Below are 27,727 nucleotides of genomic sequence, written 5' to 3' on the forward strand. Positions count from 1 at the left end.
GGCATCTGTTACCCACGATCCGACTGACTCCTGACGACTGATGTTTACAAAATATTGAGTTGGGCTTGGCTAGATATTTTCCTTTTAGAGCACATCGCCACCGAAGGTTGAATGGGCAAAAATGTCTCTTCTAGATTCCAATGTCTCCTTTTTGGGTAAGTATTGAAACAGTGAACGGGGCCCGTGCATAATTTCTTCTGGCATTTTTGCACAGCTACTGCTAGGCCCGCTCAGGGACAGATGTACGGTTCGCAGGTCACTCTCTGCCGTACACTCCCGGCGCGGAGATGCATGATGTGCGGTACGGTGACTGTGCAAATTTGCAGGGGATGTTGGACTAGATAAAAAGAAAACCTCTTTAGTCTTGGTTTCCATTTGTACTCGGCGAATATCCTGAATTGAATCACATAGATGATTTTTAAAAGTCATCCTTATTATTACATTTATTATTTGTAAATACACACGCACACTGAGTACCAACCACTGACACGTTATTCTTTTTAACAAAAAAATAACAGCGAGTTTTGTCTCAACATGACAACTCTCTGACAATGTTATTGACAAGCCTCGACTCAAGTTCAAAGACTTGAGGGCATGCCGACTTGAGTTTGATTTGGCTCTGTTGTTTTCGCTGTCAGTTTAAGATGACCATGAACGCTAATCTTTTATTTAATGAATTTTTAGTGGGAATTCAGATATTAGAACATATTGCATTTTTAAAGCCAGCAAGTATTTTTTTAGAAATTCTGTGTTTTTTTAATAATGCTCGAAACTTGGTGTTGGAAGTGAATTTAATTTTTGTTATTTCCATTTTGCTTCTTGTGTATTTGTCTTTTCTATTTACTTGCCTATGTTTTCACAGATCGGGGGTGGGGGGGGGGCAATCCTTTTGTAGAAAGTTTAAGGCTCTATCGCCAGTGATATTGCTTGTTTGCGAGGAAGGTCGAGGGGATGAAAATGATGTTGGATTTGCGAGGCCCTGAAGCTGGAGGAAGAGGCGATGGTAGTAGTGGAGGTGAAGAAAGAGAGTTAGAGTTACCGAGATGAAGTTGAGAACATGTCAAGGTATTGAGTAAGATCGTTTTGCCACAGATTGACATTTTGACATTTAAAGGGGGACAAAATCCAACTTTGGACTGGAGATCCTCAAATCTTTATTGACAGGGAGTAACATGCAATTATAAAAAAAGGATCAGTGTTGCAGCGGAAGATGAGGAAAGGGTACAATGAAAACTTGGGTGTTTGAGGAGGAGATCAGGAAGGGATTGTGGGGGACAAGGAGATTGTGGGACCATGAGTGTGCTGCTGGAGGAGGAGGAGATGTATATAGATAGAGGAAATTCAGATAGACCATGGGATCATGGAATTAGTGGTGTTGGCTGGGAGGAAGTAATGCAAGTTGATAAGATCGAGAAGAAGGATTGAAGTTATCGAGGGGAGATCATGGAGAGCAGGGAAAAAATTAGATGGGGGGGGGGGATATAGCCCCAAAGTGCTCAAAATAGCCCTATAAGCTAAAAAGGAGCCCTGAAACTCCCCATGCATTGCAATGTTAAAGCTTAGCTTATCCAATGCTACAGATTTAGGCAATAAAAGTTGCCCCCCCCCAAAAAAAAAAAATCGGGGCGGGGAAGTTGATCAAGAGTAAGCGCTGGAATATTAAGAGCACAAGAAAGGGGTAGGAGGTAATTGGTGGTGGATGTGGTGGTTTTTAATGGAGTCATGAAGAGATGGTAAGGATATGATATGAAGATGGTTCGGACAGGATTGGAAGGAGGGGGAAGGACTGGTGTGAAGTATTCCGCAGTGATTGCCGATGAGATGGTGGTGTTGGAGGTGGTAGACTTGGAAGAGGGTCAGGGTGGCAAAGGATGAAGCATAGAATTGATGAAGTGGAAGATGAGGAACATCTGATGCTGAGCGCTGATAATGTTCAGGAGAAGGAAGAGAATGAACTTCAGGTGTAGGTACCAGAGAGAAAAGAAGAAGAGGAGGTCGAGGGGAAGGAGATGGACATGAGGAGAGCATGGAGGTGCTGCTGGAGGAGTTGGACAGGGATGGTATGGTGGATGTGGTTGGTACGAGGGGGGGGGGGGTTGATTGAGGTAATGATGGTGGTAGAGGTAATGAAAGGGAGATGGAATGTGGTGAAGGAGGAAGTGGATGTGGTAAAAGAGGAGGAAGATTGAGGGTACATGTACGTGTAAGTTGTCCACTGCCAACTTGTCCAAGCACAACATGGTCTACTTTCATGTATGCCATTCCATCCACCAACATTTTGTCTAACCAACCATTTGGTCTAATAACCATTTGTAACGCGGAGAAAGTTTACGGTTTACCATGTGTAATATGAAGAAGGGAAGGAAATACAGGCTGAAAGATTGAAGTGGAAAGATGAGATAAGATGAAAAGAGGAAATTAGATGTATTCTTTTCTTGAAAGTGAGTGTAGTCCTGGAAAGGACTGTAAACCAGATGAGATGAGCTGAATATGGCTTGAGTAGCGTTGGTTTGAGTAGTAGCAGGATGAAGTGAAGAGAGGTTACTCAACGTTTCGGGCATGTTGACTCTCCGTCTTCAACCATTTGGTCCAATCATCACTTCATATATATATGACCAATTCGTATCATAAGCATTTGGTCTAATATTTGCTTTAATTTCATTCATTTTGCCAAATTAACACGAACTAACAATGTACATGTATCTAATTCTAATAAAAGACCAAATGGTATATGGACTAAATGGCTATTGGATCAACTGGTTATTAGACGAAATGGTAAATGGGCGAAATGGCAATTAGACTATGTGGATATTGGACAAACTGATGGTAGACCTAATAATCGACGAGTTGGCAATTAGACGAATTGGCATTGGACCAAGTGAAAATAAACCAGATTGAGGAGTCCAAAGGAGGAGATAGGGTAGGAGAAGATGCATGTTATGAATTTAGGTGATTGAGGGGGTGGGGTAAAAGAAAGGGAGGCTATGATGTACATGAAGGAGGAAGAGGATGAAGACAAGAAGATGTTGGAGAAGGAGATACATGTCATTGAAATGGTTGAGGGGGTTGGGGTACCAAAAGACGGTAATAAAGGAGAAGGAGGATTAATAGGCCTGAGGAAGAGGGGGATTTGGATAAGGAGGGAGAGGAGGAAGAAGGAAAACTTACAAGCACTGTCTTGATTTGTACATATGTATGCACATTCTTCTCAATGTGTAGTGCTTCAACAGTAGATGTGTTATTTTTTTATTTGTGTTGCCGCCCTCTTTTGAGCTTCCTGAGTTATTGAGTGACTTTGTCAATCAATACCTTCAGCATACATGTTATTGATATTCTTTTCAGGGGGGGGAGTAATATATCTGTTGACTAGAAATTAATTTGTTGATTTATTTGTAATGATTAATTTATGTTTGAACTAATTAATTATTAATTTTATTCTATTATTGTTATTATTATAATCTTTATTTGCGAAGTTTATCCCCACCAAGCAAACGTCACGTGATGGTCCAGGCTTGAGATATTGATATCTCAATGAATAGAGTGCAATTCACAAAACAAAATGCTGAAAATTTGTTGGATAACAAATAATGAAGCTATTGAAATTTAAAGATTTGTATTATTCCGTTGAAACAGTCCTAGGCATGAAGTTTATGAATGTTCATTAGGTGGGCTGATGATGTCATATCCCCACTTGTACTTTTGTATTTTATTATATATGAAATTAGGTTTATTCAAAATTTTTATACCAAAAAGATTAGAACTAAAACATTTGGATTGACAACTTACTAAGTGCATGAGTTATTTATTGCCACAACTTATTTCATCATAATGGAGATGCGTCATATACACATGTATGAAATAATGAAACAATTATGATCTCATGTAATAACATATTAAGAAAAAGGAAATGTGACATCATCAGCCCACCTAATGAATATTCATTATGATGTGCATATAACTGTTTTCACAAACTATTGATAAACTTTAAAATTCAATAACTTTGTTATTTGTTATCTGATTTTGGTGAAATTTTCAGCATTTTGCTCTGTGAATTTCACTTTATTTATTTATAAATATTTTCAGCCCAGACCACCCCTTTAAACTTTGACTCGGTAGCAAACCTGGCAGATTAAACTTCTTCCTCAGTTGTTGCCTAATACCCATGAGAATTGGCTAACATAACATTGGTTGTAGAATGAAGATGTGCTAGACACATTTTTCATTTAATGAGTTTAGTACTGATTTGCCGTAGTACTTCTAAAGTTTCCTTGAGAAAGGAAGAAGACTCTTGCTTTTCCTGCAGAAGGGGAAGTATTATTAATGGCCTTTGTCTAAATGAGACTTTCGGTACATTTGTGTTGGAAGGGGATGGGGTCAAAACAGTCTACAAAACATAGCTCTTTACGAAATAGATGGGATTTTATAGCATTTTGCATATCTCGAGTTTGGCTTCAGTAGCAAGCTAAAAAATAAAAAAAATAAAAACTGTCATAAGAGCTGTATATATCTGGAATACAATTTACATAAATCCCATAGAAAACAGCCCTTCTTTCTGTATTTCTTCTTTTTTCCAGAAAACATTTTCAATCCAATCCATACTTGTATTGTAATGTATTGAGTTCCTTGTGAAAGTCTACAACCCTACTCTTTGTGGTAGGGTCCATGATATGAGCGACTCATCAAGGTCATTGGCATTGCATATACATGAAGACTTGATTTGTCACAACAAGTGTTGTCTGATAATTGATGAGTCAGTGATGACAATATCTTTTCTGTGTGGATGATTGCATCAGAGGGATGAAAGGGTTACTTATCATATACATGTACATGTTGGTCCAATGATTCATGCACAGTCTACATACATGTAACATTTCCTATACATCCTTGGAATGTACTGTAGACAATCTTATTGCTATTGCTACATGTACATGAAGTATTTGTACATTTGACAAGACTTATGTATCCATGCTGTGTTAATTTAGTTTTTCTTGTGTACTGCTCTTGGAAAATTTGAAAGGAAAAGCCTACAAGACTGAAATGTTTTTATATTCCTTTATAACATTTAATGGCTTGTGACAATGTTGAGTCTTTAGTGATGTATCAGAAGGAGTGTGCATTAAAAGTGATTGTTGTGTCAATCCTATTTTGAGTACCTGGTAAATTTGTAGGAGCTTCTGTGTTATGTTTTGTTTACTACCAAAGTTAACGACCAAATACTTGGTGCACCCTAGCCATGAAGCTGCCTTGGTACATGGTCTATTGGAACAGAGATCTTTGGTCAAACATATCTTGAGATCAGATTATTCCATTGTTTCCTAAAGCCTACAGTAGCATTGTCGTTGGAGATTGAAATGTGTGATCTTTATGGCAGGAATTGTATCCTCGATACATCATGTGAATTGGTATACTGGATTTTTGAAGGAAGGACCCCATACATGTTTCGATCTTCTTGTAGTCTTGGGTCAATGCTGATTCTTGAACTCTCAAGTTGTACCTTTTGATTGTGTTGAGTTTTATGAGTTCTAAGCTGAAACATACAGCACATTACAGCATTCAAATCCTTCCAGGGTTTTTTAAATGACTTAGTTTTAATGACTTAGTTTTAATAGAATCACGCTTAAACCCCAACTCGCACACTATTTTATGCATAATCTGATAGATTGATATTCGGAAGTGGGCGTCAAATGCTCATGTTTTGACCAGTGCCGTGACGCGCTATATACCTCACGGACCTGGACATTTAATTGTGCACAATAAGAGTTTAATTGTGCACTTAGAGTTCAGTTACACTGAACTTTAAATTATGAAACACTCCCCTTATACATGTAGTAACGATGGTTTGTTTGGCAACCCTGTTTGTTTGCAAAAATGCATACTTTTGTCAACTATGACTTTTAAGATACATGTAGGCCTACATTGTACATGCTCTCATCATAGATGACAGGACATTGAGCTAATAAGTAATATAATTATTGATTTAAAAAATGTAAAAAAATAAGATTGATACAGACTTCGAATGATGAGTTGCTAACCTCAAATCTTGTGAATTAGGAGCAAAGAAGGATACATGAATGTTTGTTTTTTCTTGTTTTTTTTTTTACTTTTAACCATGATGAGTCATTTCCTTTCCTAAATTCTTGATAAACTTAATGCACAACCCTTTGGTGCATACATGTATGTTTAACTTAGCAATTTTGAGAAAAATTATTTTACTCTCCACTTTATAGATAAAGGGATCACGGTCTGTGTATGTTACACGATCTGCTGTATACAAGAAAAGCCCATATACATATACATATATGTGAATGTCACTTCCTTTGAATATGAATTTTATCCAGATACGTCACAATCTCTCTTACGCACAGACAAGAGAAGTGGACTTTAAGATTTGTATTATGACAAATTTTCTAAATATGTATTAAAGTTAAAATGCTGTAATCTGGAACATTGAAGTCTATTAGAGGGTGATTAGCAATGAACTTGTGATGTCTAGTACAGTCTAGATTGTGTAATATATTCAGGATTTCACTGTCTTGTGACTTGTCCAAATAATGCACATGTTTGTAATTGTTTACTCTAAAAATAAAGCCTATTCTGTTTGTACTTTGTTTATTAAGCAATAAATGAATGCAAAACCTAAGTGAAGTAAATATCTTTTTGTCAATAATATCTTATTTCAAATTTGCATATCCTGGTACAGTTTATAATTTTGACATAGCTTTTATACCAATGTATCTCTGTAATATTTCCTGTAATTGAAGCAAATTGTTCCTTCTCAATTTTTTGTGACTTCAATAAAAAATTTCAAAGTTCAGAGCCAACTCATATTCCTTCAAACTTAATACAATGGATGTTGTCTGCTTTTGTGTTAAAATTCCCTAAAGTGCGTGAATTTGGAGAGAATCCTTTATACTAATATGCCAATTTTAATGCAGTTATTTTTGTCACTCAGTTGGATCGATCCTCAAACAAGCCTTGCTGAAATTTTGCCCATGACATCGCAAAGTTCTTTGTAAAATAGGTGTAACAGAGACAGGACGTTGAAGTTAATTAGATGATTTTGGTAATTGAATCCTTGGAAATCTGCTGTTAACCAATGAGACTTTCTACCCTTGCCCTGTGAGGATTTGATCAATAGAGGCTTTATTAGCTGATTCATATGGACTTGAGCTTGGTGCATATCACTTTGCATTGTGTGGTATTCTGTTGTTTTGTTCTAGAGAATTTTGGATATTCAGGATGATTACTGGGAAAGAAATACTTGTGTACATGTACTTACATCGTGTTTAGACAAAATTGGTTTGTGTAGCCCCACATATACCCATTTTTGTGTGGAATATTGTTTATTGTTTCTGATTGGGATTGCATTTTTTATCTGAAAACTAAACCATCGTTTGCAAGGTTTTGCACTGTACTGTGTACCGAAAGTCCTCTGTACTTAGAATCAAGTATTTCAAAATGAAATATTATTTGAGTGTATAATTTTGTGCTTTGCTAGTCTTGACATGAACTCATCTTTACCTTTAACCTTTTATGCCAGCACGGATGTAAGAAGAGGAAGTCACGGGAACTGTGATGTGCTTGCTGCCTTGTAGCAAAGTCCTACGTCATCAGATTTTACGGTATCCAACTCTCTGCTGTTTTTGTTAACAAAAAAGCCAAATTTGTGCTTTGTACTGCCTGCCGTATGTAACATTGATGTGAATTCTGACAAATATGATTTAAGAATGAGTCAATAGTGGTCAAGAGATATTTTGGACATTGGTATCATTTTGTGCGAATTGGATCATTGGTCACCATGGCAACATCCAGGAAGCTACACCGATCAGGACTGAATATGCTTTCCTGTATGTCGAGGGATATACATGTCCATGTTCCGTGTAAGTTGCATGCATGAGGATGTAAATGATTATGATAAAGTTGCTCTCTGTTATTTTATTAGAAGAATATACATACTGTAGGTGAAATTTGTGAGATTGCCATTTTACAAACTGACTACTGACTACTTTAGGGAAATATTTGTATCATATTTTTATATACAGCGCGTCCCAGAAAAAAACGAAACCGAGATTTAGCGATGATTTATCATTACCTAATCATTAATAAAATAGACAAATGACCTACCAATGTAAAGCTTAGAATCTCCTCTTTCATCTGATATCAATCAGGTTATTCCTCATTCATGCATGAGTGAGCAAAAACAATTTGAAGAAAGGATACCAAAAACTCATTTGGCGGGGGGTATCTGAATTTCAAAAAGAAAACCACATGCCTAAAAAGTGCAATATCTGCTCTTTTATTTGATACCTTAATCACAGAAAATGGTCAAGAAGTAAGAAAGTTATTCTCCCTCAAAACAATGCTTGTATTTCCATAATTTAACCAAATAAACGTGTTTTCACCGACTTTCCACAGAAGCTATCGCACGGTTAACAAAAGACTTAATGCATGGTTGATCGTTAACAAAACGAAGTGTCAAGTGAGTTTGAACGCTAGCCTATAAAACCTCATCATTTTATGAAATTATTGAAATTCAAGCCTGTTTTCAAATTACCAGAACTTTGTTATTTCACGACCATTTTCTGTTATTGTATCCAATTAAAGAGCAGATATTGAACTTTTTAAAAATGTGGTTTTCTTTTTGAAACCCAGATACAGCCCGCCAAGTGACTCTTTCGTATCCCCTCTTCAAATTCTTATGGGCTATTCCACGGTTACTCACGTTACATTTGGAGACACCTTGACTCATACTTGGAGCTGTAACTCCATTATTATTGATAGGAACTAAACATCTCCTTATCACAACAAAGTACACAGTCTGACTATCCTTTGTATAAAAACAAAACTTGGGAAATTCTATTATGCTCCTGGCAAATCTTTGGAATGTGTAGGTTACTCACGTTACATGATTTGGACATGCATAAAATTAAAAGTCAACATAAGTGAAAAGTCTCCTCATACAAGGCTTTTATGAAAGTTGATTATATCCATTTCAAAGAAGTGTATTAGGGAGACAAACTTTGTATATAATTAAAAAAATAAAGAACACATGGTTTTTACTTGGGGTGCAGATAATATGGTTACTCACGTTACAGTTACTCGCGTTACATTTTGTCTTTGTATGGTTAACAACACACATGTCATTACAAATTCAATAATGTGTGTAAAATTCATTGCTAGGAACATCTAAAAGAGATTTTATACCAAAAATTGGAACAATTGGAGCTTTATTGGGGAGGAGGGAAAAGTATGATTTCGCTTACTAATTATGCATTAATTAGCATAATTGCTTAATACCAATTTGCATGAAATAAATTACTGTATAGTATTGTAGATTATGTCCAAGACAACCTGCACGCAAATTTTCGGCGTGATCGTGCGGCCAATGGCCGAGATCTCAAGGGGGGCCTGGGAGCCCCCCCCCTCTCCCCCACCCCCCGGGCCATATCAACTCCCAAAATACCCCGGCCTAGATAGGGTTACAGGTAAGGGCATTCAATGTGTTGTTCAAATACTCTTTAAAGTTTGGTTAATCAAAACCAAGTCTTACTAATGCACTCTCGCATTGTGAATACTTCTACTAATATTCAATTTTTTTGTGTGATTGTATGACCACTGATATTTTGATGAACAAAGAGTCGCATCAAAGAGATGTACCCTCATTTTGCTTTTAATTAATCAAAAATAACTTCACAACTCACCATGAGACTTAAAACTTGACATCCCACAGAAAATGTTACCAAACTGAATAATTTTTACTGGTTACTCACATTACATGATGGTTACTCACGTTACAAAGTTACTCACGTTACAGTTTTTCTTCATCAATTTTATAAAAAAATTGTACTTTTTAATGATTTTGATCATCATCACTGTGTCAAAGATTGTTTGAAGGAAGAGAATTTAAAATCCCACCAATTAACTGTGAAGAATTTTTCTCTCAGAAAACAAAGTCAGTTTTTTCGGTTACTCACGTTACATCACCTGAGCAGGTTGCAATATTTATTTTTGAATGAGTACTACAAATTTACTTGAAAAGCGGTTGTGTATTTTAAGTAATTTGACTCTTCTAAACCTCAGAAATATATAAAGTGGTATGTTGTTGCAACAATAAAATGGTAATAAGGCATATTTCATTTTTCACTATTTTTCTTGTATTTTGGTACTTATTGGAAGACACAACTTTTGACCATTTTTTTCCAAAGTATACATATGAAAATAAACTTTTTATTTCTTGTTCCTGAAACTATCATGTATCATGTATTAAAGTATAAAAAAATTCAAGAAAATATTGAATTTGAATTTTTAAGCTCATGTCCACCAACCTGTGGAATTGCCCTTATGCTCACTCATGCGTGAATGAAAAACAATCTAAGTAATATCAGATGAAAGAGGAGATTCTAAGCTTTACATTGGTAGGTCATTTGTCTCTTTTATTAATGATTAAGTTATGATAAATCATCGCTAAATCTCGGTTTCGTTTTTTCTGGGACGCACTACATATATAATAATATTTATATCTGAAGATTGAAGTGAAATATTGAAAGAATAGCCCTTTCAAATCACAGAACCTTTGTAGCTACCCAGTAAATTTTTAATAGGGTTTATATGATTTAGAACATTGGACTTGGTTTTTTGAAAAATAGCCCCTGTTTATGAAAGAGTTTTCAATTTGTCTTGAAGATTCTGAGGAGATAACATGTTTCAACAATTGTGCGGTTACATTACACTGTATCTGCAATGCATTATGTGAGAAGTTCATACTGCTCTGATGAATAATGACATCATTGCTAAATAGGCCATCAGTTGTAATCTGCGACAATCATTGCAGATGAAAACAAGTGGAAATTAATCAAAATAATGATCATGTCTCAAGTACCTTGCAATACGATACTTTATATGAAGAGTAATAGAAACCGAAACAAAGGCTGCTGCTCTTGTAAGCTTCGGTGCATCTTCGAAAGAAAAAAAATGATGAGGAAGCAAGCCATAATCAGTCTTTTGTTAATGATTAAAATATGTTAATATTGTCTGTTAATTTAGTTTTGAAATGTGTAGATCGCTTGATTGTATGGTGATGCCACTCGAATCCTTTACAAGGATAACATGTACATATACTTAATGTACTGTAATTGTTCAGGATATGACTGAGGCAGTGCATTTTACTGCATGCATTGTACTGAACATAGACTTGGATGATGATAACAGGATTTTCTGTTGATTTCTTGGAAGACGATGATAGCCAATACCTAGTCATGGAAAATCGTCGCCATGATTTTGAACGACTGGAATCGCGTGAACATGGTCGCTTCATGGGTAAGGGTCTAATTGCTTTTTGGGAATCAGTTTTGAATTTTCATATTGCGACAGGCCGCCATGCAGACTGAAACTGGTCAGCCGTGTATTGCGCAATACCGCTGGGAAGTAAAAGTTGCGTTGTCTATGTATTGGCAATTCTTATATGTCGCCTTTTATTCTGTGTATGTTTCATATTCTTAACCATACTGATTTTGATTCGATATCCAGGTTTCACCCCTCTTAAATGTCTTTGAATGGTTAAGCTAGACAAAAAAAAAAGTTTACACTTTATTGTTGTTTCCGAGGTCAGTATTAGAGAATTTATGATTGATCATGTAAAGCTTTCGAGGAAGATTACCAGTAACAGTCTGAAAGGTACATGTAGAGGGACATGTACTGGTAATCTGCGAATCTTTACAAAAGCATCTTAAATCCACCCACTGCTGGCCTTCATCCTTATCAAGCTTTGTGCCCCTCCCATTCTCATTATGAAATATTGTCAACATGACTTGATCTACATTGAGTCACGGTTGTCCGGGTTGTGCAATATTCTTGAGTGACTTTTACTTCTATTCTGCAAACGGTTTTAGGGTTCAACGTCATTTCGTTTCGCTCGTGCTCGGCGTCCACATGACTTTAACGGTTTGCTGAATTTCTCTCCCGCCGCAAGTGCCACGCCCATTTCCGATTACAAAGTTTAACACGATTTCCTCGTAGACAAACTGTGTTTTCAACACTTGCCGACGATTTCATGCGCAAGACAGTTCTACGTTTGCGTATACTCCGATGTTGCATTTCTGTCTTCAGCCTGTCGGAGTTTGTGACTTCATTGGTTCTATTCCGTATAGTCGATCAGATCACTTGATGATATTAGAATGGATTCATAAAATGAAGAAGCGACACTACAAAAGGGGTATGTACATTGTAATCCTCTCGGAAAAGACTTTGTAACGATGTTGCAAGAAAAGATTTAATGCAAATTTGATGATAATGTACATTTTTTATTTGTCTCTCTCTCTCTTGAAAATTAGGTTAATTAGATACTTCATTTCAGAGGGCTGTATACTTGAGGACAAGTTCATAATTTACCTAAATTTCAACTTGTATACAAAGTGCAATAAGACAAACCTGAAGATCATTTTCAAATTATAGATATTGAGAGATGTACACATGTAGCAAAACATTTTGATAGCATACATAAATAGCGTAGAGATACCGGTACTGTACAAAATACTGAATCAAAATATTACAAAAATGGCTAATTTTTTAACCCCTTCCCAATTATATTTTTGTGAAGTGTCCTTTTTTTCCCTCTAGAACGTGTACATGTACAAATGACATCCATGCAATTTACTTTTTCATTCAGAATTCAAATACATACATGTACATTATTCAAATGTGATCTCCAACATATATCTTTTGCTGTAGACCGCCTTGAATAACATAATCTGCTTTAAACTCGGAGGTGTACATCAAAACATGGGGGAGTAGTTGTTTATAAGGGAAACAAAAATATAAAAGGGAAAAACTGATGTTCGATTCTATAGTGATTTGGACTTTGTATTATTTGAGGAGATTAGATTGAACATTGGATCAAAACATTGAGTTCAAGTCACATGTTTATTAATAATGAAAACGATGGGTTGCTTTTTACAGGAAGCTTGAAGGGAAATATCTCTGTGACCTACAAAGGAACAAGGTTTACTGACGAGGAAAATACATGCAGTGAGAAGGAATATTTCACTGTGATATTAAAGCAGTTTACAGCAGCTTCCTTTTGTCATATTAAAGTGTACATAGAGTATCAGTACAATCTTTTGGAGAAATGATAACTTCCAAAAAAGCATCCGAAAATAAATCATATGTTAGGGACATCTTAGCCACTAGACCTATTAGTGAATGAAGAAAGATTGGAACTTGTGATTTTTTTTTTTTTTTTGGGGGGGGTGGGGGGTTATGGCTTTACTTTAGTTCCCTACACAAAATACCAGCTAAATGCATGTATATGTACCAGTACTTGAAAATTACTTGTATTCAGTGTGCATACATGTATATTGCAATACAACATGCCAGCATTGTTGGTGTACATACATACTTAATTAGTCCTTTAATCATATCTAATCTTAAATCTTAGCTGTTGACACCAGTCCTCTAAGGTCTTTATCGATATCATGAACTTTGGCCAGGTGTTACTCGATATCATTATTATTAATTATGGGCATGTACTGATATACATGTACATGACTCACTTCTTTCCTACGTAGTACATATTTTAGTGCATATTGCAGCATTGTATTAAGCCAAGGATGACATTTGTGTTGTGGGACTGTTCTTGAAATTAGGATACAATGATGCCGCCTACTCACCATTTACAGTTCTATTTGACACAAAACAGTGACAAATCTGCAAATTTCATTGTAAAAGTAAACAGTTTTGTTGAGTAACAATGAACATGTACACTGTATGTAAAAGGATACAAGAGGATTTAATCAGGATTTGTTATTGCTTAATACATGCTGGATATTTGTGATGTATGATTGCACTTTATATTGAAAGATTTGTAATTGAACATTTTGGAGACTGCAGCTGTGTATCAAATGCAGTTTGAACAAACTTTATGATGTCCATCTGTGATGTGGATAATTTGTGGAACTTGCATAAAGCACGTTCCATCCATGTAGCTACTGTGAGAGATTTTTAGTTTGATTCCAAAACTCCATCATTCAATGCTTACGTACATGTAGCTTTCAGTGACAAAGTATGTGGATTTAGTGTGTTGTTTGATACTGATCGGCTACAGGATTGATTGAGTGCTCATGAACATTGCATATATTTAGAGAGGAGTCTGAGAACTTGTATTGTAGCACCTTGCACATGTGTCTGAACAATTTTTTTTCCACCAGAAAAGTCCAGAATATTTTTCTTTTGATAATGATCATTCTGACTCTATTGCTACCAGGATTGATTGATCCATCATCAAGAACATTTGATATAAATCCATCGTATGAGAGAACTTGTTTAACTGTGCACCTTGCACTTAAGTGTCTGAACTTTGCACCAGAAAATTGTTTGTTTTCATTTTTTTGCACTGCCGAGAACCATGTCTTTCTATCCTGTTAATATTTATTCAAGTATAGACTTAGGCAAGTATGATGTTCCTTGTAGAAGAGAGGGTCGGAGTAGATGCATTATTTTTGTTTTTATTTATTTTTGTATTGTGTTGAACTGTTAAAAAAAAGTGACAATATTTTTCAAAATATTGCCATGTACAGTTCAAAGTCCCACTCTATATGTACTGTTAAAGGACAAGTCCACCCCAACAAAAACTTGATATGAATAAAAGTAGAAAAATTCAACAAGCATAAGACTGAAATTTCATCAAAATCGGATGTAAAATAAGAAAGTTATGGCATTTTAAAGTTTTGCTTCATTTCACAAAACAGTTATATGCACATCTCGGTCAGTATGCAAATGAGGAACAGATGACATCACTCACTCACTCACTATTTCTTTTGTATTTTATTATATGAAATATGTAATATTTTTATTTTCTCGTCATTGTCATGTGAAATGAAGTTTTATTCCTTCCTGACCACGTGGAATTCCATTATTTTGCTTCAGGCAAGGAGGTCCTAATCGTCAAATTCGTAAAAATTGAAATATTGTATAATTCAAACAATAAAAAACAAAAGAAATAGTGAGTGAGTGACATCATCGACTCTCTCATTTGGATGTAACTGGCTCGTTCATATAACTATTTTGTTAAAAATAAGGGAAACTTTGAAATGTCATAACTTTCTTATTTTACATCCAATTTTGCTTAAATTTTCAGCATTGTGCTTGTCTGATTTTTCTCTTGATTCAAATCAACATTTTTCTGAGGTGGACTTGACCTTTAAGTGTAGTATGAAAAAAAGCCCTATGACATACAGATGAACAATATTTCTTGAATCATTCGAAAAATGAATGGAATGAAATAAGGTTACATACATCAAGTCAAGCACACATTAAAAGAAACTAAACTTCTATAAAGATTCGCATGTTATAGTAGGGTTCCCAGCCAATCAGGGAAATAAGGCAAAATTATTTTACTTTTTTCCAGTTAGGGAAAAATCGCTGCAACAGTTGCAACAATTGGGTTTCAATGATGAATCGGGGAATTTTTAACTTTATCAGGGAAAAATCAGGGAATTTTGTTTTCTTAAAAAGCCGGGAACCCTGTATGTCTTTTACATGTATAACTAATTGATTTTCTTTTTAATAGTATTTTATTACATTTAAAATGATTATATCACATCCTTTTGTTCATTCAAATTTGTTTTATTATCCTACATGTACATGTATCTGGTGAAGGCATTTCTGTGCAACTTGATGTACGGTATACTTCTTGATATGTGTATGCTATGTACATGTACATGTAGTTGTATAGGAAATGGACTGTTTATGTAGTTGTACAGGAAATACATACTGTTAGAGTTGCATATTGCCTGTTTTGGTGCTTTGATCATGGTAACAATTAGAAGTGGTATAATACATGTAATTGTTCATTTCTTGGGTATATGTGTATGTACATGTATGTATTTGTATCACAACCCAAGTTTCCATAGGTATATTTCTTTATGAAACAGGCCCCCAGATAATGCAATAACATATCATTTTAAATACCTCTCTGGATTGATTGATTGCATTGCTTGGAAATTGACTTTTAGTATTTGAAAAGTAAATATCAAAGTTGCAGGCGGGTACTTGTGCATTGTCACAATTGCACTGAATATGAAATATGGGTGCTTGATACTTGTTCATATAATACTTGTAGTGCACAAGTGATTGTAGGTAAAATGTGATACTAGGCATTTTACTTGCATGTTTGGACTAAAGAGATAAGTACCTGGACCTAACAAGCCACATTTGGTCTTCTATCCCCATGCAGCATGTGCAACCTATGAGAGTGGTATGGTGGCCTTTGAGGACTTCCCCACAGACCTAGGACCGATCTGGATCCTCGGGAAGCAGTATGACCTGACGCAGCACCAGCTAGAAGCCAGGCTGGATGTCCTATCGAGGTTGTGGTTCACGTACCGCAAGGGGTTCTCAAATATAGGTAAGGGCCCAATTTCCCTCCTTCATCGATGATTGGTCCCACAAACTCCATTCCTCCTTTTCATTATACTCTGATAATGAATAGTCTTCCCTATTAATTCCTTGGAAGAATTTGACCTTAGTCAACATCAACTAGAAGCCAGACTTGGATTTATCTCAAGACTGTCGTTCTCATATTTTAGGGTCTTTCAGATATACATGTTGCCCTTCCTCACCAATTGTTGCTGAGCCCATACCCCCGCCTCGGGGGGGGGGGGTACTTAGATTTGGTTTGGACAGGGGTGTGCTGCTGAAGGTTTAAAATCCATACCCATATTTACGACTCATTTTGGCTGAAAAGGTACCCATTATTAGGGATCTATTAAAATTTGACAGGCAAAAAGCAAAGAAAATTAAAATAGGTTATCACCCAAAATTTGAGGAGAATATGGACCCATGTTGAAGGCCAGTATAAAAAAAATGGGGGCATGTCTCTATTTTCCAGCATAAAAGCATACCCCAGGTTTAGGGATTTCTTCCCTCCCACCCCGGGCTCTGCCCTCTATACAGTATACATGTATCTCCTTTTTTATTAGATTTTTTGGAAGAATTTGTTATATACTTGTAAAGTTTATACAGAAGTTTATGACACCATGGACTATCTCATTTGCACATCACTTGTGCTGTGCATATGTAAGTGAATTTTTTGTAACTTCCTCATTTCACATCCAATTTCAATGAAATATTCAGTGTTATTTTATGATTGTTTTAATTTCCCTATTTGTTGACCTTTTGTTAAGGTAGACCTGACATTTATTCATTTTCAAGACTTTGGCCCGTATTCTGATTTCAGGATTAACTTAGACCACGGTCTAACTCTGTGCTAAAATTATGGGATGCCAAAAGTGTCAAAATTTTTATTGAGTTGTATGTTTCCTATGTTTACTGTGCTCTTTCCTGATTCATTGATGGTGAAGACAATCATCTATTTATACTTCCTAGACAATTAAGAATGATTTGAGAGCCAAATGAGCTGAAATATGATATCTCTACCATTAGTGATTTATGTAACAATTGGCTATCCATACTTAAACCACAACTTTAATCCCGAGTTGAAGTTAAACCTGACTTCAGAATATGGGCCTATAAGTTCATGTTATAATCTATTTGACAGGTGGAACTGGACCAACGACAGACCAGGGATGGGGATGCATGCTACGATGTGGTCAAATGATGTTAGCACAGGCACTTGTCTGCAAACACCTAGGAAGAGGTATGATTGTGATACACTTTGTGTCTTATCTTTCGATCCATATAGACATGCACAGAGAGTTCTTGAAATATATTTTCACTGAAGTGGGGTGGGGGATACCCCTTTCCCATGCTGTTCTAAATTTGCGATTGAAGGGTAGGATATTCCCCCTTCCCCTCTATCCCTGCCAATTTTGTTTATATTGCTGATGAATTCAAAGAAGAAAATCATAATTTACAAGTATATTCAATTATTAATGTATTTCTTTGTTTATGTATTTGTTTATTAATTCATTTATATGTATCCATTTATATTTATTTGTTTATTTTATTAAATATTCATTAATTCATTCATTTGTAAATATTGGGTACCCCATATTTCTGGATTCTATTCGAAATTAAGTCTGTGATCAATTCACTTCAATTCAATTCAAATTTATTTCCACATCTGATTAAAACGCAAGTATAAATTCATATGCAGATAGATATATACAATAAGAAAACATTAAAATGAAACATAGTAATCATAACCATAACTGAAATTTCTCTATCATTCATCTTATTACAAGTAAAATTATTAAGTTTTGTTGAAAATGCTGTTTTATCTTGAATAGAATGGAGATGGAGACCCCAGGATCAAGATGAGACGTATCTCAAAATCCTTCAACTCTTCCTTGACAAGAAAGATAGCTGCTACTCAATTCACCAAATAGGTATGGTTATGGACCTTCAGAGCAATTTAATGCTAAACAAATAGTTAACAGGTTAAAAACTTTAACAATGAATGAATAAATTCACCTTGGTATCAAGTTGAGTGTAGGGGAGACCGGGGTTAGTTGAAACATGGGGTAAGTTGAAACATTGTAATTTTCTTTAACACCTGTAAAATAAATTTATGCAATGCTCCCCTCAATTTATTGCTATTAATAATACAACATTGTTGAATTATTATTGCAATAAATTGAGGGTAGTATTGCATGAATTTATTTTACAGGTGTTAAAGAAAATTACAATGTTTCAACTTACCCCATGTTCCAACTAACCCCGGTCTCCCCTACTACAAAAAAATGAAAAGCTGAGCAAAATATGTGTATATCTGATGATGGCTTGATGAAAATCTATAATACATAGCATTTATGAGGTGCCGATTATCTAGTTGTCCAGCTATATCTCCAGCTGCCATAGGCGCTTGATGCATTCAAAGAACGAATCCAGCCTGGTACCCATTAACATCACCTGGGTTGAGTGCAGTATAATGTGGGTAAATTTCTTGTTGAAGAAAACATGCCACGGCTGGAATTTGAATCCATGTCCCTCTGATTGAAAGACGAGATTCTTAACCACTAGACCACAATGCCCCACATCATCAGACTGTTTAACATCAAATCCATCAGACTTAACAGAGTTATAGATTTTGTAGGTTTTAGTCATGTGATATCATATGCAATTATTGTAAAATTTTAAGATTTGAAATCTAGGATTTGACCTATGTGCAATAACACCAAACAACCAGTAGACCAAGTGGGTGTAGACCAAGGGACAATTTATAGAAGTCATTTAGATTTTATCTCCTTTCATCTTCTCATTCAAAATATTACAAGAGGGGAATATTACATGATGTCCTGCATGGATGTGATTATGGAATGAAGACATTTTTAAGACCATTTTTTTTTTTGTGGTCCATGGACATTGACTTATTGTTCAGACATGTATTATATGCAAATAGCTTTTGTCGTTCTGCTCTGAAGCGCCTTGAGCATCTAATCAAGATGGAAAGTGCGCTATACAAATCTCATGTTTTATTATTTTCAGTCATATTTACACTTATAACCATTTAGCCACTACTTTTGTCACATGTGACCTTTTTATGAAAATATGATGTTGATCCTGATTAAAAGATTAGCTGAAATCTGTCTCATGACCAGTAATTTATTTTAGCATACACAAAAATGCACTAATGACTAGTTCTATTGACCAGTCAAGGTGTTTGGGATTGTTATATCAATTAAATAACAAGGATATATTCACATCATTATATTATAAAACATCAGGACATATCATTTTACTTGGGTGTTAGAATAATAATACCTCACACTGGTTATTTTTAAACTGTCTAAATGCCCTCTGTTATGCATCAAACAGGTGAGAACTGTTCCAAAGATACTTTGGCCTGTATTCTGAAGTCAGGTTTAACTTAAACACAGGTTTAAAGTATGGATAGCCAATTGTTACATAAATCACTAAACAGTATATCATATTTCAGCTCATTTGACTCTCAAATCATTCATAACTGTCTAGGTACATGTAGTAGGCCTATAAAAAGATAATTGTCTTTACCATCGATGAATCAGGAAAGAGCACAGTAAACATAAGAAACATATCTACAACTTAATAAAAATTTTGAAACTTTTGGCTTCCCATAATTTTAGCACACAGAGTTATACCATGGTCTATCTTAAACCTGACTTCAGAATACGGGCCCATGTATATATATTTCTTACTATCGCCCTCAATGATATGCATTATTTATGTACCATCTCCTGTTATCTTCTCAATCCTGCAGCTCAAATGGGTGTAGGTGAAGGAAAGAAGGTTGGTGATTGGTTTGGACCAAACACAGTGGGTCAAGTCATCAGGAAGCTCTCACCCTTTGATTCCTGGAGCGACCTCGCTGTTCATGTCGCCCTTGATAACACCGTCGTCATAGAAGATATTAGTGAGTAAAGATTTGTTGGTTTCCATCACAATTTTACAAATACATGAATAACACAATTTCATTGTGGTCAAAGGTTTATCATGCAAAATTTGGTTACACTCACACTTTCTAGATATTGAGTCACGTTTGTTCTTCATACTCATTATTGATAACAACTGACAGGCTAATGTCATAAGCTTCTGGATCCATGCAGTTTGAATGTCTGAGAGCAACATTGTCAAACATTTCTAACATTTGATCATTTGGAAAATGAGTTTCAAGTTTCAAAATACATTTCGAAAGGAACTTGAATTTTTTTTTCTCCTACTCTTGCCATTATTAGACACGTATATTTCATAGTGAAATTAAAATACTTGAAAAGTGTTTCGAGCTTAAACTTGGCTTTCATTTCGATGTAAACAAGTAGAATTACACTCAAGTTGACCTTCTTTAAGCGAAATAATCGCTCAAGTCAAACCACTGTTTTTGTACCAGATTCTTATGAGAACTTTATGTTATCTACCTCTTCTCTCTGTGTTGAAAGAGATATTTCTTATGCCGAGTTACATGTACCTGTACATGTATGGAGCCCTTCAATTGACATTTGTTCTGTTGGTGTCCGCCCCTCTAGGGAAGCTATGCACAGTGAGCAGTACAACAGAAGAGAGGAGTAGCGGGGGATCCCAGTCAACAGGGAAGAGGAGAAGGACATCATCCTCGGAGAACATAAGACACAGAACACAGCTCAGCCCCGACGATACAAACATTCAATTACCCAATGGACTCATGGAAGGGGCGTGTGTCTTGCCCCGGGGAATGTCCTGGAGGTCGTTGTTTCTCATAATACCTCTCAGACTTGGACTGAATGAGATTAATAGTGTGTACATGCAAAGACTCAAAAGGTGTTTCACGTTACCACAGTCATTAGGAGTGATAGGAGGGAAGCCTAATCATGCGCATTACTTCATCGGTGTACTTGGTAAGTACAAGTGGGATGGAAGGCATTTCATGAAACAGAGAGTTAGTTTTTTTACTCACTATTGTTGTATGGTACTAGAAATCATTGCGTCTGATTGGCTGAGGGCTGTTTAGCCAGTGAAAAATCACTGACTAAACTTTTCATGAAACGCTTCCTGGGAATTTATACATTCAGGACAAATTAATCATATTTTTTAGTTTGGCTCAATAACCTATGATGCAGACCATTAATGATCATACAAAATGATTGACTTATCCAGCCAGGCACTGTGCATATGGCTCCTTGACAGTGTGTGTAAGACCTACTTTTACAAATTTGCTCATTCTCCTGAAGACGACAAGAACACACTTGTCAAAATGTAGAGTGTGGGTGGTCCTTTTCAGGACCAACATTTGCCAAGAAAAGGTGGTTTCAGACCGCCTCGAAGTTCGTCAGTTCCAGGTATTCTCTGATCGGGAAATTTACCCCGATCAGAAAATACCAGGTATTTTGGTAATGTGAAAGCAAACTACGCGTAATATCCCCGAAAGAAAATACCCGCTAAATAGTAGGTACTTGGCGAAATTACGAGAACTTTCACAGGGATTTTTCCAAGGTCGCAGGTATTTTGGCGATGTGAAAGCAAATTACGGGAACTTTTAGCCCAGCATGTCGTTGGGCGCGGCGGCGTGGGTGACTGCTGGGCTAGTGATTTTGAATCTCGCGCCTTGCCTGCTTATCAGACCATACTGCGCATGCTCGTAACTTCGGGAACTTATCCCGAAAGGGTATGTTTCAGGGCGGTGTGAATGCAGGAATAATTAATGGGTATTTTTTAGCCCAAAAAAGTTCTCGTAATTTAACGGGAATTCTTGTGATCGAGGCGGTTTGAAACCACCTAAAGATACATGTTGTACCATAAAACCTACCACACATTGCAAAATACATCAGAACATAAAAAAACACATTCTCTTAAAGGTCAAGTCCACTTCAGAAAAAAGTTAATTTGAATCAATAGAGAATAATCTCACAAGCATAATGCTGAAAATTTCATCAAAATTGGATGTAAAATAAGAAAGTTATGGAATTTTAAGATTCGCTTATTTTTCACAAAATAGTTATATGCACAATTTAGTCACAGGCAAATGAGAGAATCAATGATGTCCCTCACTCACTATTTATTTTGATTTTTATTGTTTGAATTATACTATAGTTCATATTTAAAGATTTGACATTAACTTGACTGAACCATATGGTATTAAAGAATGCTAATTCCACATGTTCAGGGAGGATTTAATTGTCGTTTCACTTGACAATGAAGAGAAAATTATGTTTCATATAATAAAATACAAAAGAAATGATGATTGAGTGATGTCATCAGTTCCCTCATTTGCATACCAACCAGGATGTGCATATAACTGTTTTGAAAAATTCTGCTTGTTGGATTTTTCTGATTTTATTGAAATCAATTTTTCATTGGGGTGAACTTGTCCTTTAAATACCACTCTTCTTGGCACCCTTGAGCAATTATTACATTCAAGGTAGGCAGTAGTTGGCTTTTGGTCTCAGTCTTTGCTTTGCAGGCTTGCACACAAATCTATTGGGATTAACATATTTGATCCTGAAGCATTATAATTTTATGATTTGTTTTTAAGGTGAAGAGATGGTGTACCTTGACCCACATACAACTCAGCCAGCTGCCGATGTAGATAAATGGGCGTATCTACAAGATGAGAGCTTTCATTGTGAACATGCTAGTAGGATGCCAATTAGGAATCTTGATCCTTCAATAGCCTTGGTGAGTTTTAGCTGACATCATCATCATTGCCTTTTTTTTCACAATTGATTATGTTTAGAACATGAATCAGCTCATTAATAAATCAAAATGGTTACCAGCTGATTTGCAGCCTAGTTTAACACTGTTGTAATCAAACCGTTACCCATAGAGTTTTGGCAAATTCACGTTTACTTTAAATACCCAGCAAATGCCCTGTTGATTTTTTGTAGTCTTGGCAAATATTCTCCAGTTGATGTTCAGGCAATGTCTGGCCTTTGCCCTGCTGACCGGCCAGTGATTATTGTGATCAGTTGCCAGTGGTATATCATCGTTCATCCTCTCGCACAGTTCCATATGTACAACAAACAAATCTATCTCTGGTTCAATAAACAATTTTGGGTTATGGTATTGACAAACAAGACTCATTCATATTCATGTTCTTGTCATGCAAACTTGCAAAGCATTTTTTTTTCCAGTCAACACATCTCAAAATAAACCCCTCAAAAAAGTTTTGCAACTCAGTTTTGGGGGATGATATCTTTTTGGTTAATGAAGTATAAAAAATGAAACTGGTATCATTGGAAAGCTGAATTATTCTTCTTTACAATGACATGCCATTTGCTGTGATTATGTAATCATGGAATATGCAATCACCCTGAACATCGAGAAAAGTCAGAAGTGAAATGTTGCAAAATGCATTGATTTCCAACAAGAGTCTCCATTTCTATAGAATTTCCACCATGCAGGTGACAGTGAATGCACTCGGTCCATCCTCGAAACAATTGGAAATTCACTATTGCAAACGACGCATTTTGCAACATTTCATGTCTAACATTGCTGCGTATTATCATGTCTGTGTATTTCATGATAACACTAGCATTACAAATGACACATGATTGTAAAGAAGAATAATCATGCTTTCTAAAGATATCACTTTTACACATGATGATGGCACATTAAGAAATTTATTAGCACTCAAACTTGCAGTTTGAGTTGCAGCATGACATGGCAACAAATTTTGCAACATTTCATTTTTTACATTGCTGCATATTTATCATGTCTGTGTATTTCATGATAACACTAGCATTACAAATGACACATGATCGTAAAGAGGAATAATCATACTTTCCAATGATACCACTTTTACATATGATGATGGCACACTAAGAAATTTATTAGCACTCAATTGTTTGAGGGGTTTATAAAAAAAGATCCGATATAAAGATGGAAAGTGATGTTAGTGTAATGTGATGATAATGAGTTTAGTTTTTTCAACTTGTCTTGTTTTTATTTAGGGTTTTTTCTGCCACTCGGAGGAGGATTTCAACAATTGGTGTAGAAATATACAATATGTAAGTCAACCAATGGGACTGGACAAGAATATATTTCTTTAAAAAAAAAACAAATTCTACATGTTTTTTTTTTTTGGGGGGAGGGGAGGGGTGTTGAAGCAATAAAGATTTCCAAAATATGAAGAAAAAAAATGCATGTTTGTCATTACATGGGACTTTGAGTTGTGGTATAAACAAAGCATTGACCTATTTAGTGTTTAGGAGTTACAAAACTGTATATTTCATAGGCATTTCAGAGGCCTGACATTTTTAAGCAAAATAGTTCATTTTTAACCAGACTTGTATGCAGCAGTTTTCAAGTATGAATATCTTAGGAGAAGTTTTTCCTAAAAAATGTATAAGTTGATACTTTTAGGTGTGTTGATAGGGTCAAGTGTTAGGTTTTGTTGTATAAATTCATCACTTTTTCTATATTGCCCAAGTCAAACTTTTTATAGGAATGGCTTATATATGTAATGGTATACTTTAGCTTTTGAGAGCAGTTGGAAAGAGAATTCTTTTATTTCGTTTCTTCTGTTTTCCAATTAGAATTCGAAATTCCAACTTTCATTTGATTTAAACTATGAATCTTTCAATTACAGGTAATATCAGATGGTGATCTGAGTCCAATGTTTGAATTAACGGAAACAAGACCTAAACATTGGCCACCCTTTGAACCCAACAGTGTTTCAATAGAACCTAGCTTTGGTAAGTTGATACTCATTCAATCATCATGTGGGGGTGTCGTGGTCTAGTGTCTTTCAATCTGAAGGACATGGGTTTGATTCCAAGCCATTGCATGTTTTCCTTCAGCAAGAAATTTACCCGAATTGTGCTGCACTCAATCCAGGTGAGCTAAATGGGTACCAGCAGGAAGTACTTCCTCAAAAAGCTGTGCGCACCAGAATCGGTAGATTAGCTTAGCCAGGGTAATATAGGAGCGCCTTGAGCACATAGCAAGGTGAATACGTGCGCTATACAAATCCTATATTTATTATTATTCATTTTAACCAGGGCCCTGTCTTACAAATAGTTGCACTTGATCCAATCAATCACAAATATGGAAATACAGCAATGCCAGTGACATACATGTCCATGCCAAGACTTCTAACTATGATCTTATAGTGTAGTAGGTTTCATGGTACACCATGTATCTTTCGTGGGAAATTGCTGGTCCAGAAACATGGTATATCCATGAACTCACTATTCTTCTTTGCCATGGAAACCTTCAGAAGTTATGATTTTATGCTCACATATGTATCATTATTTTGGTGAATCATTGCATCCCTCCTGGCCTCGTTTCCATAGGAATGTTTGTATTTTTCTTATATGAAGAATTTTGACATAGTTAGAATTGATTGGATCAATTGTAAATCTTTGTAAGACAGGGTGCAGACTAACCTTCATTGGCCCAAAGAAGCAAAGCAAAGTGATTTTTTTACATATAACAGCACAATGCATAGATCCAGGGTTAATGTCAATGCAATTCTGTGACTGCTATTGTTTGTCTATTTACAAAAATAATAATTTGTTTACTAGCAATAAAATCATGAGAATATACATGTGATAGATAGATAGATAAATGGTATTTATTGTGATAAAAATTCAATTAGCAGCCAAAGGCTGAATTACATGAATTTGTACATAGTAAAATTTTAGTAAACAAACAAGCGAAACAGTAAAAAAAATAACAACAAAGTATACTAATGTATAATACTGGAAAGGGGATACAAAAAGAAAAGTATACAGAGGGAGAAGTAATGTCAAATACAGGAATGGGGAAAGGTTAGGAGTAGACTAAATGTATATACCTTTAACATAATGCACATTTTAACATAAATATATATTTAACCAATTTTGAATGAATAACAATACATGTAGGTTGAAGAGTGGATTGTATGAAATAATACTTGCTTTGTAGAAAAGAAAAAAAAATAAAGCTATTAATTTGGGTGAAATTGAAGGAGGAAAACATGTATAAACATTATAAATGAAACAGTAATCTGGGTTGGGATTGTTCTCGATATGCTTGATAATGATTCTAAATAAACACTGTGTTGATGGTAATAATAATAGTTGAAGGAATCGGAGTAATGAATGAATTATCTCAAAAGGAATTTAAATTAAAAATAAGAGGACGTGGAAGTAATATGATCTGAACAAAAATATAAATATAAATGTAAAGTGGGTTATAACATTATTAGCCAGTGATTTTTCGGAAGAGAAAGTTGAATGATTACTGCAGAAATTAACAATTAGAAAAATCTTTCAAAAGTCAGTTACAGTTTAAGAGAAGCTACAAATAAAACAACAAAGGTATAAAGACATAGTTCTTCACAGTCCATGGGAGTTTAAAAGTCTCGTAAAGAAGGGGACTGGGCTGTTCCTGTAGCGATCAGTTCTACTTCTAGGTTCGATGCATATTCTTCTTGTCCTTAGTGTCCTTGTATTTGTGTTCCTATCAAACCATGGACACCCAGATTGAAAAGCTTTCCGAGCAAACTGTAAGCAAAGTTGATCACGTCTACTTCTCAAGGTAGGCAGCTGTGCTGATTCGAGATTAAGATTCTGACCGTTATAATGCTTCTAAAATCATCATAGTACATGTACAGACTATGAATGATGATGGAAGAGGGTGCTTATCGATATTAAAAATAAAGTTGTACCTCCTGGTTATGGATATTATCTCACTCATATTTTTCAGGAATGTGCAAATATCGTTCTGAATTGTTGATTTCTGTTTTATATGTTAATTTGCTGTATTTTCTGTTTCTTGTATATTATGTCAATTTGCTGTATTTTCTGTTTCTTTTTCTGTGATTAGAAATCCGTGACTGTGAATACCCAGATGAGGACTTCCACAATAACTCTGATGAAGATTTTGAGTTCCTTTGATGATCACATGTATGAGCTGCCATGAAAGTCACAAGACAAACAGTTTCATCCTGAAAAACCATTTCTTCATTTCTCAGTGACCAAAGTAGACTTCATTTTACTATATGCCAAACTAGGGATGTAATCTGGTCTGCATATATTTGAACATGAAAGACAAAAGAGTGCTTTTCATAGCTCAGTTTGAAGCCAAAGGAATGGGAAATTTTTGTAAGTGGTCAAGAAGTGATTGCTTTCAGTTGATAAGAGGCATCCCTGCGGCAGTTCGCCTTCCAGAACCTTGCATCAATGGCTGGAGTAACACTTCATTCAGCTGTTGGAAACATGTTGGCATACTGACAGACTTACATCAAGAGAGATATCCCTGTGGCAGTTTGCCTATCCAGAACCTTGCATTAATGGACGTATTATCACATGTGATTCAGCTGTTTGATTCGTGTAAGCAT

At 35.6% G+C, this 27,727-nt stretch overlaps 1 protein-coding gene across 5 annotated transcripts; it reads left to right on the plus strand.

The window, feature by feature from the left end:
• On the plus strand, window positions 1-27,327 carry LOC121429386 (cysteine protease ATG4B-like). 5 transcript variants are annotated; one of them, XM_041626364.1, is made up of 10 exons: window positions 1-155; window positions 16,229-16,399; window positions 17,552-17,650; window positions 18,243-18,341; window positions 20,192-20,344; window positions 20,955-21,302; window positions 22,937-23,079; window positions 24,354-24,410; window positions 24,992-25,097; window positions 27,214-27,327. In XM_041626364.1, the coding sequence occupies exons 1-10, from the start codon at window positions 122-124 to the stop codon at window positions 27,282-27,284; spliced, it is 1,281 nt and encodes a 426-aa protein (XP_041482298.1). In that variant the 5' UTR covers window positions 1-121; the 3' UTR covers window positions 27,285-27,327. The 5 variants fall into 5 exon arrangements, with proteins under 5 accessions (XP_041482298.1, XP_041482296.1, XP_041482295.1 ...); XM_041626362.1 differs by lacking the exon at window positions 1-155 and adding an exon at window positions 7,043-7,880; XM_041626361.1 differs by lacking the exon at window positions 1-155 and adding an exon at window positions 10,659-11,316.
• The last annotated feature ends 400 nt before the right edge of the window (window positions 27,328-27,727 follow it).

Source organism: Lytechinus variegatus, chromosome 16 (assembly GCF_018143015.1).
Source record: "Lytechinus variegatus isolate NC3 chromosome 16, Lvar_3.0, whole genome shotgun sequence".
Taxonomy (NCBI): Eukaryota; Metazoa; Echinodermata; class Echinoidea; order Temnopleuroida; family Toxopneustidae; genus Lytechinus; species Lytechinus variegatus.

Coding starts and splice junctions, on each gene's coding strand:
- LOC121429386 (XM_041626360.1), top strand. CDS start 12,085: ATGTTGCATTTCTGTCTTCAGCCTGTCGGAGTTTGTGACTTCATTGGT. Junction 17,651..18,242: donor CTGCAAACACCTAGGAAGAG/GTATGATTGTGA, acceptor TATCTTGAATAG/AATGGAGATGGAGACCCCAG. Junction 21,303..22,936: donor TTACTTCATCGGTGTACTTG/GTAAGTACAAGT, acceptor TTTGTTTTTAAG/GTGAAGAGATGGTGTACCTT.